The sequence below is a fragment of the Heteronotia binoei genome, chromosome 6, assembly GCF_032191835.1.
Source record: "Heteronotia binoei isolate CCM8104 ecotype False Entrance Well chromosome 6, APGP_CSIRO_Hbin_v1, whole genome shotgun sequence".
NCBI classification, from domain to species: Eukaryota; Metazoa; Chordata; class Lepidosauria; order Squamata; family Gekkonidae; genus Heteronotia; species Heteronotia binoei.
In genome coordinates, this window is record NC_083228.1 from 25,205,951 (window position 1) to 25,224,276 (window position 18,326).

The 18,326-nt window shown below is 43.1% G+C and overlaps 1 protein-coding gene across 2 annotated transcripts in view; it reads right to left on the bottom strand.

The window, feature by feature from the left end:
- Nucleotides 1-18,326, bottom strand: part of CTNNA3 (catenin alpha 3) — a 1,035,346-nt gene that overhangs the window by 188,256 nt on the left and 828,764 nt on the right. For both annotated transcript variants that reach the window (XM_060241118.1, XM_060241119.1), the window contains one exon: nt 16,912-17,063. In XM_060241118.1, the coding sequence (XP_060097101.1) occupies nt 16,912-17,063 (152 nt within the window). The remainder of the gene's footprint in view (nt 1-16,911; nt 17,064-18,326) is intronic.

Consider the following 18,326-nt stretch of genomic DNA (forward strand, 5'->3'; position numbering starts at 1 on the left):
TGTCTGGAAGGGGAAGGATGCACAGGAGGCAATTTGGCAGTTTGGAGTATTATTATTAGAGTATGTGATATGGACTGGCCTCTTTTCAGCTTTTTATTTTTAGGATGGATTGCTATTACTGTCTATGACTACCAGGATTTTTACTTGTGTTTTTATTGTTATGGATACTATTTGGTGTTCTTTAGGAGATGCCTTGCATTCCTTGGGAAAAGGTATTTTATAAATATTTTATGCAAATAAATACAGCAAAAATGAATTTAAAAATGTATTTTCTCACTTCTAGAATTACTTCTACTACTTAGCATTTATATATACATGCAAAGGCACCTTACAAAGAAATCTGACCCTGTAAACTGTAAATGGAGAAAGTTCACAGAGCAGAACAATTCCTTCTCCCCCAGAGCTCCTGCACCTCCTGGAAAACCTGACCTTGAAGCTTGAACGATGCATAATAACAAAGGAGGATGCAACATGGAGGTGAATGCAAGTCAAAGGGAAATTGGCAGGAACTGCCAGCTTATGAAAGTTGTGACACCATGTGCAGAAGTGCTATACAAGGAAATGAAAGGCATGTGACGCAGGAACCCATTTTCAGTTTCTGTTTCCCACAGACAGGCATGAGCACATATTCAGAGAAATTTACTCCTTCCATAATACTACAACACTTATAAGCAATAGTATCAGGGTAGAGGGCAATACTACTTCAGTGAGTGATTAAATTGTGGGATCCACTGCCAGTGGATGTAGTTATGGCGATGAACATGTGGTGGTGCAAAGTCCCATCAAGTCACAGCCAACTTATGCCAACTCATGGAATTTTTAAGGCAAGAGACTAACAGAGGTGGTTTGCCATTGCCTACCTAGTCTGCATAGCAATCCTGGACTTCCTTGCCGGTCAGTCCTCCAAGTACTAACTAGGGATGCACACTGGAAAAAAATTCAGTGCTATTTGGATTCAGGATTATTATATTCAGGTTTGCCATATATCCCTAAATACCAGGTTTGGTAAAGCAAGCTAGTTCGGGAAATATTCAGGAATCCCGAATACATGGCTCTATTACACCCTATGGGCCACTAACAATGACAAAATTGCATAGGGTATAATTTGAGGGCTGAGGAGGAGGGGGGTTGAGGGAGAGGCACCAAATTTGCAGTATAGCTGCAGGAGCCTCTTCCCCAAAGAACCCAAAGAATCAAGTTCCAAAAAGACTGGACCAGGAGGTCCAGTTCTATGGGCCCCCAAAGACGTTGTCTCCATTGTTTCCTATGATAGGAAAAACACACATACTTCTTTTTAAAAAAACCAGATTCTCCTAGAGAATTTCTGCAGTGGAAAGTGAACTGTGGCGAGGGTGCTTGTTTGCAAGGAGCATGACAGTACTATGTGCCCAGCAGAACAAGTGCCACTATGGCAGTACCAGTGCCACACTTAGGACATTACTTCACATTTGAAGTAAGTATTTGGATAATCTGACTCAGCTCCAGCATGCCCTGAATACTGCTGCATAGATTGAAATCCAGAGTTGTATTTGGTTCAGTCAAACAGAATGAACACCCCTAATACTAACCAGGGTTGAACCTGCTTAGTTTCCAAGATCTGATGAGATCAGTCTAATCTGGGCCATCTGGGTTAGGGTGCCGTGACCACAGATGACTTTCAAAAGCGATTAGACAGCTTAATGGAGGACAGGTCTATCAGTTGCTACTAGCCATCATGATTAAAGGGAACCTCCATATCAAAGGCAGGAAACCTCCCAATACCGGTGCCAGAAGCAACATCAGGGGAAGGCCTTTGTGCCCTGTGTGTTGGCCATCCAAGGCAACTGATAGCCCCTGGCATGGTAAAGGATGCCGGACTAGATGGGCTACTAGTCTGGTCCAGCCAGGCTGTTTTGTTTTTAAATTTTCAAGAAACATTTTTACTTTCTGTACACAGCTTTCTTTGGTCCCATAAGATTTAAGGAGTCTTTTACTATGTATAGAAGTGTTCTCTCCATAAGGCATTCTGAGAAAAAAAATGGCCCAATCCATTAATTAAATAATTAAATATGGAGTCTGTATAAGAAAAAAAAATCCTGCTCTGGTTGTTAAATAGTGATTCACGGTTTGTATTACACTCTATAGGGATGTCTGCTTCACTTACACAGCAAACAAGAAAATAATTACACCGACTTAGCGGGTGCCTATTTTTTTTTAATCAGCTTGTATTGTGCAGTATTGTTATATATTGTGCTTAGTTCCAATATTTCCTTCTTTTGTAAGTTTCGTATTTGATGAACGCTGTAAATAAAGTTAAGTGAGTAAAGAAAATACAAGTCCTTATTAGTGAACCGTGATTTGCAAAGTTTGAAAATAATGGGCTCATAATGCAAATGTCCCCTGTTCACGGTGCTCATTTTTACTGAGGCAATCCTCCTTGCACTCAGATTATTACATCATTTGCATTAAAAATTAGATCTCTTTGAGTTTATATGTCATTTTTGTGCATAATAAGAATTCATCAGACTAGACAGCTGAGAGATTTCTAGCTATAGTTTGTGCATACTCAGTAGCTGATTATTTTAACTCCTTACCTAGACTTAGTGAAATTGTCCTGAATATTAAATCAAAAAAGGAGACAAACAGATTTATTGTGGCATAAAATTTCATGGATTAGAGTGCACTTGACCAGATGCATGCATTGTTTCTTCAGTAGGCAGATGAAAGTAGATGCCACAATATACCAGCCTTGAGGGTGCTACTAGATGCACTTTTACTCTTGTTCTGCTTGCTGAAACTTACAGGCTTTGTGTTCAAAAGAACTATGATTATGAATGTTGTCAAAACTGCTGCTGCTGACACCTCTATGAGAACTTGTGTTAGTCTGTATGAAGCATGAAGCAATGTGTTGTGATGTACGTTACATACGTGAAAGGAGAGGGTACGTTGTGTCATTGCCTAGGCTAGGGTTTCCCAAACATTTCCCCCCTTGGCCTGGTTTTTTCCCCCGTGGTCTGGGCAAAGGATGCTCAGGGAGCAATACAGAGACTGCACATCGGCCACCCCTCTCTGATGTTTCCAAACATCAGCGAGGGATGGAGGAGAGCTTCTGGCCAGTGTGCAGTCTCAGTATCACTCCCTGAGCATCCTCCGGGTAGAGGACATTCAGGGAGCGATACAGAGACTGTGCACTGGCCAGGAGCTTTCTCCATCCCTCTCTGATGTTTCCGAACATCAGAGAGGGGCAAGAGAGGGCTTCTAACTGTGAGGATAAGGCCCCTCTTTCCCAAAACATAAATCACAAGCAAGGTTGCCAGAGCGCCTGGAGAAGTGGGCTTGCTCCTATCTAGTGTGGGCAAAAGCCATCCAGAGGCATAACGGGACTTGTGTGTGTCTAGATACATGTTACACGGGCATTTCAACCTGGTACAGAGCATTTGCCCAACAACGGAGATCTCCCCCGTCGCTGCACGGGCCAGCCAGGGAGTGGAAGAGACCTGCGCCACCCCGGAACTATCCGGGCAGTATTGTGTTGTAGTACTGGGCAAAGAACCCACCATGTTAAACCAGCATCACGCGCAGCCATCTTCCCAGCAGGCTGGAATTCATTCCTTCGTGGTATAAAGATCACGTACACACCTCAAGTCACCCGCAGCCCCAAGCAACCTGTTTTAGCCCATGAATAGAATAACCGGTCAACAACGGATGCTCTTTGTCTAACTAGACACTAGGCAGAGTTCCCCTGCCCGAGAGATCAAAGAATGAGAGGGAGAACATTTCCTGACACATCCAAGTCCTTTGATCTACATCGGGGAGACCTAGGTGCATATGTGATTCCCAATTGTCACCTCTTCAAACAATCTCAAGCCCCCAACCATTTCCATTCCGATACCTGTGGAGACGTCCCAGACCCTGGCGCCACCTGGAAGTTTCAAGGATGCCCAAGACAGGTAAAGCTCATTGGTCAAAGCAAGCACCCAACCAGGTGTCATCTAGGGACACACCATTGGTTCCGAGGATGCCCAGCCCTCTTGGTCATCACAGAACCTGCCCATCTCTCCGCCCCGTCACCACCCATCCCCTGAGGGGTCAAAGGAACCCTTATAACCTCTGACCCTGCTCCGCACGTGTGTGCTTCTGTCAGTATCCCGCATCCAGCTGTCTAGATCCACCCCCGATTCCTGATCAGCTTCGGGTCCTCCCCCATCCCCTCAACTCTCGTCATTGGGACCTTCCTGGAAGACTACGATGGTAAATATCACCCTGTATGTAAATCCTTATATGTACCCCTATCGATCTATCTATGTTTCTTAGACCTGTGTGAATGTGTGTTTGAATTGCATTTTATCTTGTGTGAAGGAACTATTTTATTCCAATAAAGAACAACTATTTTTACCTAATTAGAATTCTTTCATTGAGCATTTACTCTCTGAGTGGTTGAGCCTGGTATACATTGGTAAAAGATCCCTGTTTGAGCCAGGTGCCCACCTGACTAATTCCCCAACCTCGTTTTGGGGGCATCTTGGCTTACATGGCCAACACTCAGTCTCAGTACCTTTCCCTGAGGGTCCTCCACCTGGAGGACACTCAGAGAGTACTATAGTTGGTGGCCTGGGGGGCAGGGGCTGGAGTGCAGCGCTGAAGATAAATGGGGGGTGGGGGACAAGAGGGGAGGCGGCACTTGGGCTGCCCCTGGAGACCCAGCACTGAGGCTTGCATGGCTCGAGGCTGGGTTACAACTCTGCAGATGGGAAACACTGGCCTATACCATATGCTGAGATTTCCCCTGCAGTCAGCAAGAATGTGTATGTGCAAAGGAAAACCCCAAGCCAATTTGGACCTCTTGCACTGGATGCCCAACTACAATTCAAGTCATGGGGCATTCATAATTAGCTCTTATTCATTTCCCCTTTAGTTCTTGGGACCACAAATTTCCTTTCAAAAACTGACTTTGTTGACCCACTTTCACTATGGAAGCTCACTGTGTGATCTCAGTTTGGCCTGCCTCACGGGATTGCTGTTGTGAGAAAGCGGAAGAAGGGAGACTAATAGTCTATAAAGTGCTTTGAGTTCCAACTGGGGAGAAAAACAGGCTATAAATAAATAACTGCAAATGCAATACAAGTGAAATGAAATGGCCTTCAAATTGTGGTTGTATGCAGTGCATCTTTAACCAGCACTGCTTTAACCAGCACTGGAACATTATCTTGATACACTAATTGACATAATCCAGTCTCAGCTATAGAAACTGCTAGTTAGAACACTGTTAGAACCAATCTGTTTTGTTTTGTCTGAAACCCACTTACAAAATGTCCTCAATACATTCACTTGAGAGAATAATTAGTTGGGTGGGAAGGGGACTTCTCAAATAAATTCTATCTAAATTTGCTTACTGATATTTCAGTTCATATTTCCTAATATCATTCTTGCAAAAGTTCTACATATGGACTGAGGGACTTGTAGAACAATCAGATTGGTAGCAGGTTGAATGTTGTACACATTTTGCCTGAGAGAAGATAAGAGATGGGATATAATTCCTAACATAAATCAAATAATTCATAAATAAGGTATACTTTTATGCTGTTTGCAGTTCTCCAGAAAGGCTATGGAAAGTAGATAAAATATTATCTTTCTTTTTAAGAGAAGCCAATAACTGCTTTTGTTAATTAATTTTTGTAAGGTTTTGCATAGCTGAAATCCATTACCAGTTTCACCCCCCCCCCCCTCTTTTTGTCTTGCAGGAAGACATCTAGAGAAGAACCATGGACAAACAACAGAACAGAATGAAGAACAATCACTATGAACACATGAAGCTGTTGTATACAAAATCAGATCACTGATCTATTAAGGTCAGTATTATCTATTCAGACTACCCAGCCACTCTCCAAGCTCTCATATCACCTACTACCTGGTTCTTGAATTGTAGATACCAGTGATCAAACCTGAGACCTTCTGTATGCAAACCAGATGCTTGACGTCTGAGCCAAATCCACTAACCTGAGGGGGAAAAAACTAAAGTACAGAAGCCATCCTGGCATGCTGGCATTTACACAAAATGAATGCAAAATGTTGTGGGTTTGAACCTATCATCACACTTAGGCTTATTTTTCTCTTTTTCAGTAGATCAGCTCAGCAGAACAAAAATGCAGCCAGAGGTAGGCTGGATGTTGCCCAGCAGGTCGGTCAACGTTTCAGTGCCAGTTAAGCAACCCAGCATGGCACCGGCCTATGCTATTCTCCCCAATGTCCTCTACGCACTTTTGAGGGACAGTTTCAATTTCGAATTACACCACTGACAATGTGAGTTAACATTTGGCAAAGTGTTGCTTTTAGCAGTTAAGATCTATCTTTTCTTTATTCTCCCTGTAATTACATGGCTAAGCCAGCTCCCATGGTGCTGCTGTGGAGAGAACCTCCTTTTCCTTTCATGTTGAAAAAAGAATCCCATGAACTGGAGTCCTCATTCATTTACCTCTCCCGGTTATCCTGTGATCAAGGAATCCTTTGCTTGTGTTCATGCTGAGGACCTGGGCAATCAGAAGCCTGGTGGGTTTGGCCAAGAATCAATACATCTCAGCAGCTGGCTGCAAAGCCTGTTCATTTCCTCACCTTGGCTGTTGTGGCTAGCACATATGCCTAAATAACAGTCAGATTTATTAAAGCTCCTTCTAAGCAGACTGGAAATAAACTTGGCATGGTCAGAGTGGCATCTTACTAGGTCTGCAAAGATATGTATATGCCATTTTTTCCCGCTATTGGCTCATTTTGTGAGGCAGGGTTAAGAACCAGATCACTAGAGATTGATGTATTGTAGAGAGCCAGTTTGGTGTAGGGGTTAAGTGTGCAAACTCTTATCTGGGAGAATTCCCCACTCCTCCACTTGCATCTGCTAGAATGCCCTTGGGTCAGCCATAGTTTTTGCAAGAGTTGTCCTTGAAAGGGCAGCTGCTGTGAGAATTCTCTCAGCCCCACCCACCTCACAGGGTGTCTGTTGTAGGGAAGAAGATAAAGGAGATTGTAAACCCCTCTGAGATTCTTATTCAGAGAGAAGGGTGGGGTATTAATCTATGGTCTTCTTCTTAGGAGGGGGGGGGTTAGGAGGAAGAACAGTGCATCATCTATTATGTATCCAAACACTGAAAAGCTCAGGTATCTATCTCTTCTTGGTAAAAGCTCAACAAAACAGAAAGGCAAGCTGTGTTCTGCTGGATTATTTAATGTTCTTGTGTTACCAGAATTAAAGTATTCTAATAAAGATGTATCAGTAGTCCCAGACCAGCAACAGGCAAATCCAGAGTGATGTCTAGGTCAAATAGATATTAAGTTAAAACAGGAACCATGACATTGTGGTTGGGGAAGCATCTGTGGGACTCCAGTTCAAATGATGTTTAACATCTATATGAGCCCCCTTGCCCAGATTGCTCGAGGTTTTGGGCTGGGCTGTCGCCAATATGTGGATGACACCCAGCTCTATCTGATGTTGGACGGCCATTCAGACACTACTCTGGATCATTTGACCGGGGCTTTGGAAGCTGTGGCTGGATGGTTGCAACAAAGCCGGCTGAAGATCAATCCAACCAAGATGAAGGTCCTGTACCTGAACCATGGGGGACTAGAGTTGGGCCTCCAACTCCCAACCCTGGACAGTGCATCACTTGCACCGGCTCAGAAGGTGAGGAGTCTGGGAGTGATACTGGATGCCTCACTTACCATGGAGGCCCAGGTCACAGCAGTTGCTTGATCTGCTTTTCACCATCTTCGGCAGGCCAGGCAGCTGGCGTCCTACCTATCCCCCCAGGATTTAGCTACTGTGATCCATGCAATGGTCACTTCCAGGTTGGATTACTATAACTCGCTAGTGCAGAATGTGGCAGCACGGCTGTCAACTGCATTGCCTTTATGGACAAGCATTCAGCCAGTGCTGCGCCAGCTGCACTGGCTACCTATTGAGTACTGCATCCGCTTCAAGGTTTTTGTAATGACATTTAAAGCCTTACGTGGCCTGGGACCAACATACCTGAAGGACCACTTTTCCCCATATACGCCATAGAGGTCGTTGCGATCGGCTACACAACACCTCCTGACCACCCCTGGCCCTAAGGACGTCCATCTTGCCTCAACCAGGGCCAGGGCCTGGTGGAATCAGCTCCCCGTGGAGACCCGGGCCCTACCCAAATTACTGCCATTTCGTAGGGCCTCCAAGACGGAGCTGTTCCGCCGGGCCTATGGTTGAGGCAACGGGTGTCCCATTATTCCATCATTTGGCCTCCCCTGTGGTGCCCTTGTGGTGACATTGTGTTATCCTATTGCTAATACCATCGTTTAATGTGGCGCAGAGTGGTAAAGCTGTCGTACTGCTGTTGGAGACCTCTGCTCATGACCTGAGTTCGATTCCAGCAGAAGCTGGTTCAGATAGCCGGCTTCAGGTTGACTCAGCCTTCCATTCTTCTGAGGTCGGTAAAATGAGTACCCAGCTTGCTGGGGGGAAAGTGTAGATGACTGGGGAAGGCAATGGCAAACCACCCCGTAAAAGTCTGCCGTGAAAACATTGTGAATGCAATGTCACCCCAGAGTTGAAAATGACTGGTGCTTGCACAGGGGACTACCTTTACCTTTTTAAAACTGGTTACTTGGTATGCTGTGCCCTGCCGGTGGTGCATTTTATTTATTGCTTTTACTGTTTAATTTTAATGTGGTGTTTTAACTTTGATTGGTAGGCTTTTTATTGTTATTTTATATGTTGTGATCTGCCTTGAGCCTGTCTACGAGATAGGGCAGAATGTAAGCCCGCAAAAATAAATCATAGATATACATAAATCTCCACTCTGCCATGGATGCACTCTGGGTGACCTCTGGCCAGTCTCATACCCTCTGTCCAATCAACTTCACAGTCCAATCAGCTTTGTCCTTTCATGCTGTAAGGATAAAATGGAGGGGGGAAGAGAGAGAATGTCCCCTATGATCCCAATTCCACCTTCTTGTCTGCTCTTCTGGCTGGCTGTGGGATCATGAGAAGGACTAATTAAGGATGCAGGAAGTGGGTGATGCACTTTCTTGGGGGAAGGAGAAGGATTTTTTGTGGATTTTTTTGTAATGAAGGGTTTAGGAGGCTTTTATTCAGGATTACTTACCTGAATACCTCCAACATATATCTGGTTATATTTGGTTTTGACCATAGTAAGTTGCTTCCTCATAGTGCTGAAATGATTCTTAATCGCTGCAAGTTACCAAGCAATAGAAAGTCAAAGCTGCTGCTGAGTAAAGGTATATTCATATTGTAAAAAAAAAGTGGTGAGTTCACAAACCAAGGCACTAAATTCCTTTGCAGGAATGTGCTATTGTTGGATAGCTCATCGATTGTTACTTCATACTTGTGGACTAGCTCTTGAAAAACTGGTCTGAAATATACAGGTGTTAGCTACCCTTGAGCTATCAGTTACCACACAATTATGTCAGGGCCATCAATGTGGATGCTTCTAAATTGCTCCCCAATACAAAATTATCCTGAGAATCTGCTGTTCACGTTGTACAATCAAAGCAGGAACTGCAACATGTACTGAATACATAGCAAACATGCATCTATCAAAAAGCACACTATATACACATCCACACAAATGACGTTCTACAGCCATTCACATTCATTCTACCTTCCAATATATAGAACAGATGGGCTCACATTCCAGCTGTATCTGAAGACCTGCGCAGTGACTCATGAAAGCTCATACCCTACCACAAATTTTGTTAGTCCTTAAAGTGCTACCAGGGCTGGCGTGTGGGAGTAGGCACAGGGGCAGAGAGTGGGTGCTCCCTCCCTGTCCCTGCTCGTGCTGACCCTGATACTTTTTCTCAGCTCAGAGTCGAGAAAGAGTGACGCACCCCCTGCCCAGCTCTCTCCAAAACCAGAGAGGGCTGGGCAGGGGGGACGTCAAGCATTCTTTCTCAGCTCTGAGCAATCGGAGTTGAGAGGGAACACTTGTGAAAAGCATGCTGTCGTGATGACATCTCTTCTGGGTGATGTCATCGTGCCCCATGCGCAAACAGAGTATGCAGGGGGCGGCAGCGCAGGGTTCTGCCTGGGGCAGCAGAACCCCTAGTGCCAGGGCTGGGTGCTGTTGGACTCTTGCTCTTTTCTACAGTCATTCACAGTGGATCATCAGAAGAATACTGAAAAGAACAATCCAGGAAAGCTATGGTACCAGTACGGAACAATAATGAGTGCTGCTCATCTATCCCTAAACAGCCACGGCACATGCCAAAAAAGAAGATTTCACTGGAAGCAAAACTGGAGAAAAATTCAGAGGCCCTGGCTCACATCATTCCTCCGCACAATTTCCAAGGAAGCAAAGAGCATTTCAACAAAAAAGAAGCAAGACATCTTGGTGGGGACCTTCATGTTTCTAAGTTACCAAAGGAGTTTGCTTAAACTGAAAATACAGGATGAATTTCTGCTCAGATAGAACAGCAGAAGAATGATAAGGGATGGTAAAATACAATCAAAGAAGACCAGCACAATTCCTCAAGAGGGCTTTGCACATACTTAATTAAATCATGCCTTGTATTTACTGAGGGCGTCACTCCCCCATACATTTTTCAAGCAGCCTCACTACTCCTACTGGCATCTCTCTTGTCACATACCTCAGCTTGCCTTTTTTAATTTTTTTAACTCGTCTCACTCTACAGTTGCAGCAAAAGGAGGCAGACATTTCCAAATCCAGACTTCCTATTACCCAGATGAGAGCTCAAAATGGCAAATGTCAATGAAAGCAGCTCATACATAATTTTTCAGAACTATAATAAGTGCAATACCAGTAGCAGCTATTTCAAGACTTCTCACTTCATTTATTAATTTAATATCTGAATGTATTGTTGTGAGGCTCAATACTGAAAGCCCCAATACATCTCCGTTCTCACAAAGTGCCATATTCTGCTACTGGGATTTGAAAAGTTGCTCCCGCAAAAAATAAAATAAAATCCATTTTGGTCACGTACCAAGGCATATTAAAGTGTGCGCCTGAAAAACAGAACTCCATTTCCACTCTAGCGATAAGAAAGTCAACATCCTTTATCAACCTTTATTCCATATACATTTGTGGGGTATATTTATACTTTGTTCTGAGAAAATTTTATGAATGTATTGATAATACAGCAAAGTGTTCACTCTGCATGATTTATATATAATGTGCATGAGGGCGAATGTGCAAGAAGCTGGCTAGTTAGCTTTATCTTTTATGTTATAATGGGGGTGGGGGAGACTGATTTCGGCAGTGTTTTATCAACTAAAGGCATCCTCTCAAACCAAATTCTACTGCATGTAGGCAAATCAGCTGACCCACTTCTGGACCAACATAATGTCAAGAGAGCACCTTTGCTCTGAAGAATATGTTGGTCATAGAAGCAATAAGTGGTTCCTAGACCTCAAATGAGGTTGCGTGACCAAGTAAGTCTGGGGAGAGACCCAGCGGATGTGTCTGCCCTTTCACAAACTGGATTATCATCAGGAGGTGTTGGATTGTCAAATATAAAAACCAGGGGAAAATGGTCACTCTCAGAGCGGTTGTCAATATAAAAATGCACTAAATAATCTTTTAAAAATGGAGGGATTAAAATATAATCTAAGACACTGCAGCCTCTAATTGATGCAAAAGTTACTTCCCCCGGGAAATCCCTGACAGAGGAGCCATTTAGCACTAGTTTATCAAATTGGATACAATACTTAGCAAGTAGGATGCCCACCTGATTGATGCGGGCATCTTTGGAAATCCTACCAGACCTAAAAAAACAAGGGAGGGAAACATTGGGGTCCAAGTTCAAGAGAGCCAAGAGGTCCCTGTCATCTTTACCAATTCTAGCATTAAAATCTCCAAGCAAAATAATATCTGTCATAGGAAAGAGGTGCTCAAGCTGTTTGAGATATGTGGTCATACAATCCCAAAGGGAGCATAGCGAAGCTTTATCAGGAGAGGGGGGGAAGGTAGACATTAACAACAATAAACACAAAATTATGACAGCTAAAACGAAAAGCATGGGCAAGGGGGTTGCAAGCAGGTACTTCCAGCACTTTAAATTTAGATTGCTGAGAGACTAGTAAAGACAGGCCTGCTTGGAGACGACCACGTGAATTACTTTTAAACCCAGGTAAGGAGTATGCTAGAAAACCCTCGAGGCAAATCAGGGAGGCTGTCCAGGTTTCCTGGAGAAAGATGATCTCGAATTGTTTGAGGTAGGAACAAAAATCAGAGTCCCCTTTCTTGCTTCCCCAGCCAGCTATATTCCAGGATAACAGTTTCACTGGTGAGGGCTGGGGCATTGTTAAACATCAGTCAGTTTCAGTCAGCTGATCAAACGAGTTATTCAGATCAAAGTTGATACAGCCATTATTGAAACTGGAACCAGGAGGTGCTTCAGGAGGAGGGTGCGCAAGATTGACCACACTGGGTTGCATGGGGCTGACCATCCCAGAGTCCAGGAGAGGGTGAATCTCTGCTTCCACCTCAAACAGGCACTTAGGGGGTCCGGCTGAACTTTGGGTAGACATGGGACATGTAGGCATAGTAGTAAAGTCTTGCAGGAGGGGAGGAGTCAGACACATCTCGTTCTTATTTTGGTGGGACAACAGACACTGGAGGACTGGTCTACTTCTATAAAGGACATTTTCTGTAATGAACTTTTACTTGATTCTGTTTTATCTTATAATGTTTAAACTATTTTTAAAATATAGTCTAAATATAGTTTAAAATAATTCATTCAGAGATTTTTACAAGGTTATGGAAATAATCTTCTAAAAACTAATTTATGCAATAGTCAAATGTAGACTCACAACTTTAATGTTACTAGCTTTTTTCATACACGAAGTAAAATTTTTGCTCACAACACTGAAGTTTAGAGGGAAGATTGGTGGGGCAGGAGCTAGGGGTTCTAATGGGGTCCACTGCTGCTGACTCCCCACCTGTGCATCCCCTCTGACACCAGCATTCACACCTTCTCCTATCTTCTTGTGAATACTTTGTCATCCAGAAGTGGCTCAGCTGCAGTAGAAGAAGGTGTTTGGATCTAGAACAAAGCTGCTGGTAAGGTGAGTAAGACTTGATTTGCTTTTCTAAAACGGCTGGGGAGCATTACCTAGGGTTGCTGCGGGAGGTAACTGTGTGAGTGCTTGGTGCCTGCTGGAGAGGGGTTTCTGATTGCTTTTATGTGTCTTTTGTGTAGCTGTTGCTGAGTGAGGAGAGCTTGTTTGCCTGGGGGTAATTGCTGGCCCCACCCTCTGCTGTTGCTCTGGCTGGAGTCAGAGGTGGGTGGGGGATTGAGCCTTTAATTTGCAAGGCTCATCCTTGCCAGAGGCGCAAGCCGAAGGGCAAGAGCCAAAGGAATCTTGGCCTGTGGTTCTTGCCTGGGGGTTCTGTAGAAAGGTGGGTAGTTACCCACAAGTAGTTTCAAGTGGCAGTTGGTAGTGGGATTTAAAGAGAAGTGAAGATAAAGAAAATTTTGAAATGGATAGCAGCAGTATGGCTGGTGAGGGAGCAGAGGCAGTGACATGTAAAGACTGCGGGATGTTTATATTTCTACCTGAGAGCAGCACGAATTACACTTGCAGCAAATGTAAGTTAGTGGCCCTATTGGAGGAGAAGATACAGGGAATGGAGGCACGATTGTCCACACTGCAGTGTATAAAGGAAGGTGAGGATTTTCTTGACAAAACACATGAGGCGCTCTTGACAGAACAAGAGGAGGGAGAGGAAATGGAATCTCAGCAATTAAAAGAGAACTCAACATAGGAGGAGGGTTCCTGGAAAAATGTAACCCGAAGGAGAAAGAAAATCAGGCCATGTTCTGAGTCCCTTCTGCTCAGCAATAGGTTCCAGGATCTCCCCGCAGTAACTGATTCTGAACCACTGGAACAAGGACTACTTCCCCAGCCTCCATGAAACTTGAAGAAAGTTTCTCAGGATCCTGTGGATAAGAAGCCCGGAGCTTCTGCTCCCCAATATAGGAAGAGGAAGGTGGTGGTGATTGGAGACTCCTTGCTCAGAGGGGTGGAGCCCAAAGTGTGCTGACCAGACTTGTCATCCCGAGAGGTCTGCTGTCTGCTGGGTGCATGCACCCAGCATGTGACAGAAAGGATTGGAAGATTTATCAAGCCCATGGATTACTATCCTTTCTTGCTGATCCACATGGGAACAAATGATACTGCCCATCATAGCCCTGAATGTATTAGAAAAAACTATGTGGCTCTGGCTCAGAAGGTGAAGGAGCTGGGCGCACAGGTTGTGTTCTAGTCAGTGCTTCCTGTTGAAGGCCATGGCTTAGGATGAGAAAGAAGAATACTTCAAATAAACGACTGGCTACATTGATGGTGTTGTCAGGAAAGTTTTGGATTTCTGGACCATGGTTTACGCTTTCGAGATGGTGGTCTTCTATCGGGAGATGGTTCGCGGTAGGGAAAAGAGTGTTTGGTAACAGCCCTGCTAACCTAATAAGGACGGCTTTAAACTAAATTGTATGGAGGAGCGAGACAATAATTCAAAGCCTTGTATGATGCCAGAAACTGGGGATAAGAACATTAAAGATTTGCAAAGAGTGACGCATATGCTAGGTAATGTTAACTTGCAGCTTGTATGGAAACTAAACCCTTGGGATGCATAAAATGTGGATTCCGATGTCTCTACACTAATGCACAGAGTATTGGAAACAAACAGGAGGAACTGGAAGTCCTAATAAAGGAAGGAGACTATGACATAATAGCCCTTACTGAAACTTGGTGGGATGACACTCACAACTAGAATATTAGGATTCAGGGGTACAACTTATTTAAAATGGACAGGCAAGGCTTCCGAGTTACATCATCTTGACTTCAGGGGTGTCCGCAGATCATCTTCCTGCAGCACCTTTGAATCAGACGTGGTGCCCCCATAGGAAGACCCTGGAGGGGTTTTTCTTCGGCATGGGACTTGTGCGGGAAGTTAGGGGTTCAGTGGCGGCTGCTCCTGTTCTTCTTGCATGTCCCAAGGCTTCACCGCCATGATAGCTGGTGCAGCAGAAAAAGATGAACACCCAACTGCTTTCTTTCACTCCTTTCAGCAAGCTTTTGATGTATTGCTTTTCTACTTCTAACATGGCAATTCTACTTGGCAAGTAAGTGAGCTTTCAATACCACTGGCTAATGGGTCGTTTTACATAACAACGAGCAAGCAGCTCAAAGGAAGAGATAGAGGCTGACTATACGTCTACTCCTGCAAATGAGGCCTCGAAAAGTCAAAGAGCAATCTTAAGTATCAGTAATAATTTGAATTGGATTGAATACAAATACTTAAATCGACCCAGATTATAATTGGACATAGGTTAAAGAGACTATTATTTGGCTGCAATATGATCTGAACATAAATGAGATATATTCTAGAGAGATCGGTCCCTGTTGACTCACTGCAATTGAAATGATAATATTTGAAATCTCAGCTGGAGCTTATTTGGAATGATGATTTAACAGGATCTTCAAGCTACTTTTCAATTTGGATTAAGAGACTGAGTTTGCTGACAGAGAAAAATGGCACTGCCAAGCGAAATGTTTTATAATAAAAGATATATTAAGGAATATTACTTTTCTGAAACAGGATCTTGTCTCATTAATGCAGCTGATTAGAAAGCAAATGGGAGCTTTTATGCTGAAAGCAAGCGAACTTTCAAATCTACATGAGCTGAGTGCTAAAGAGATTCTGGTGACATCTGTGAAATTAGAATGGGAAAATGATCCACTCCAAAACGAACAAAAGAAAACTAAAATGGATCCTTATGGCGCAGTTACAAAATAAGACTGGAAATCAAGATTGAGTGAAGTCATGAGGAGAGGAAGAAATGGCACAGAATTCTTCTTCCCATTATCGAGAGGGGTGGCCACATTGAGAAGAGAGAAGGTGCATTCCAGCCAGCAAATTAAGATGTGGAAATCTTTCAGGAAGAAGGACTCTTGGACTTTTTCCCTCTTTGTGGATAGTTGGATATGGAACTCTCAATAAGAACTGACACGTGATTTTAAAAGGCAAAGTGTGATGTCTGGATGGGAAGAAGGATTCCTGAGTTCTGGTTTTTCTTGTGAGTTTCTTGCATTGTGCAGGGGTTGGACTAGATGACCCTAGAGGTCCTTTCCAACTCTATGATTCTATGATTCAGAGTCCCAGCTGCATCCACTGCCCAGGACCATCATGGAAAGGGTGTGCAGATGATTTGGATAGCTGAGAATGCAGGCAGTGGGAGAGTATGAGAGTGGATGGGGGAAGGATGCAGAGACAGGTAAAACTAGACAGGTGGGTGGACAAGAAGGGAGGCTGGTAGTAGGCATAGGGGGCCCCAGGGGGCCCTCTGCCCAGGGTCTTCCAAAACTTGTAATAAACCCTGTCTTAGTTGATGGGTAGGCTCATATGGTCCAGGTGTATTCAATGCACATGCCCCTTTCTTCCATAAACATGGAACATATCAGCAGGAAATAGGCACAAATAATATGCATGGCATTCTGTTCTGCAATGTGGACAACTTGAATCAAAACAACATATTCCATTGATAATTCCTTTTGAAAAAAAACTATTCAAAACAATCTTTCAGAAGCATTGAAAAAAATGACACTCAAACTGCAGCCTGAACAGTACAGTACAGAATTCTACCACCTCAAGCCTCCTTATTCTAATAGTGAGCTGCTGTGCAATGTGCCTTCTTCATGCACCTCTGGGGTAATTTGAGAAGTTTAGAGCCATACTGTTCCGATTCTATGAAAAGTGAGCCTGTAACTTTATAATTTAGTTTCTCTATTAACAACTTTTTACAATATGGGGCTCTTTGATATTTTGCCCATTTCCCTTGTTTAGCTCCTGTTCATAAGAAATGCAGCTGACAGAAAATGTTAGATATTCATTAATTAGTAAGGAATGTAGTACTCAAGACTCTTACCCGAATCATCATAACTGAACATCTGATGTCATGAATGGTATCATAGACCTTCTTAGAGATGTCCACAAACTGATTGTCATCAAACAGATGAACTGTATTCCTGCTTAAATTTTCCAGTGCAGTATTGACTTGAGTGATAAATTCTGGAATCACTGTCAAATGGAAAAACAAACAAAAATTGATACATGAAAGACACAACTGTGGGATGTCTTTCAAACATAATTTTCTGGGTTTTAGACACCCTGCATATCTATTTTTGAAAAAAATTAAAGGAACTTAGCGGAAGGAAAGAGATGTAGTTAGGGAAATGTAATATAGACAGCTAGAGATATACAATATAACAAGGGGTGTGGACTAGGTATGTTTACAAAATTGAAGCATGAATTGTGATTCTTACCTAAAATAGCTGATTCATGGTTCGTTCTGAATCAGTTCATGTACTTGCATTATGCACGACTCACAAAATGAAACAACTTGTTTTTGGAGCATTTTGTCTGTGTCATTATCAGCAGGGGACACACCTTGTGTGCTGCAACATGCCCGACATGAACATCACTTAGAAGTGATGTTATCACACCAATCATGTTGTCCCGACAACATGCCTGGCATGATAACATCACTTCCGGCTGACATCATTATGGCAAGCATGTTGCAGTGCATCAGTGTTTTCTAGCCTTCTCAGGGACTGAACCGAACCACTGAATCAGGCAAATCAATGAACCACAAAATGAAATGAACCACCATTTTTGCATTCCATGCCAATCCCTAGAGTGAACTTCAGGAGTTTGCTAACTGAACATATGTAGTTCATACCATCTACCATCTTATGTTGCCAAGTTTATGAAGCTGGAGACCAATGCTTGCAGGTGGAAACTCTGTATTTTAAAGACATTTTATAGTGTTCTATTGATGTCAAATATTATTTATACTGATTTTTATATGTTTTATTTTTATGTTGTGATCTGCCCTGAGCCTGCTTGCGGGGAGGGTGGAATATAAATACAAATAATAAATAAATAATAAATAGTTTGTGTGCGGTTTTCTAACATGTGGGACAAAATCTTGGCTGTTAATAGGTAAACACTGATAGTAAAGTTAACATCAATAGTGATGCTTATTATTCAGAATTTTTTTTGGGGGGGGGGGGGTTAAAAGAAGTGTTTTTTTCTAATCTGCAAATTTTGTTGGCTGCCCATTCCTTTATTATTTTAATGTGGCTATTTCTTTAGTGGAATTTGTTAAGAAATAATCCTTGGATTTTACTGAGGCTTCATAAAGGTTAAAAAAAATGTGTAAGGCTTATAAGGGTGTAACTCTGTTTTGGATGGCACTATTCTGTCACTGTGATTTCACAAAGTTGTGATGATCTGACTTCTGCATACCATCACTTCTCAGAGAGCTTCCTTACCAAAAGA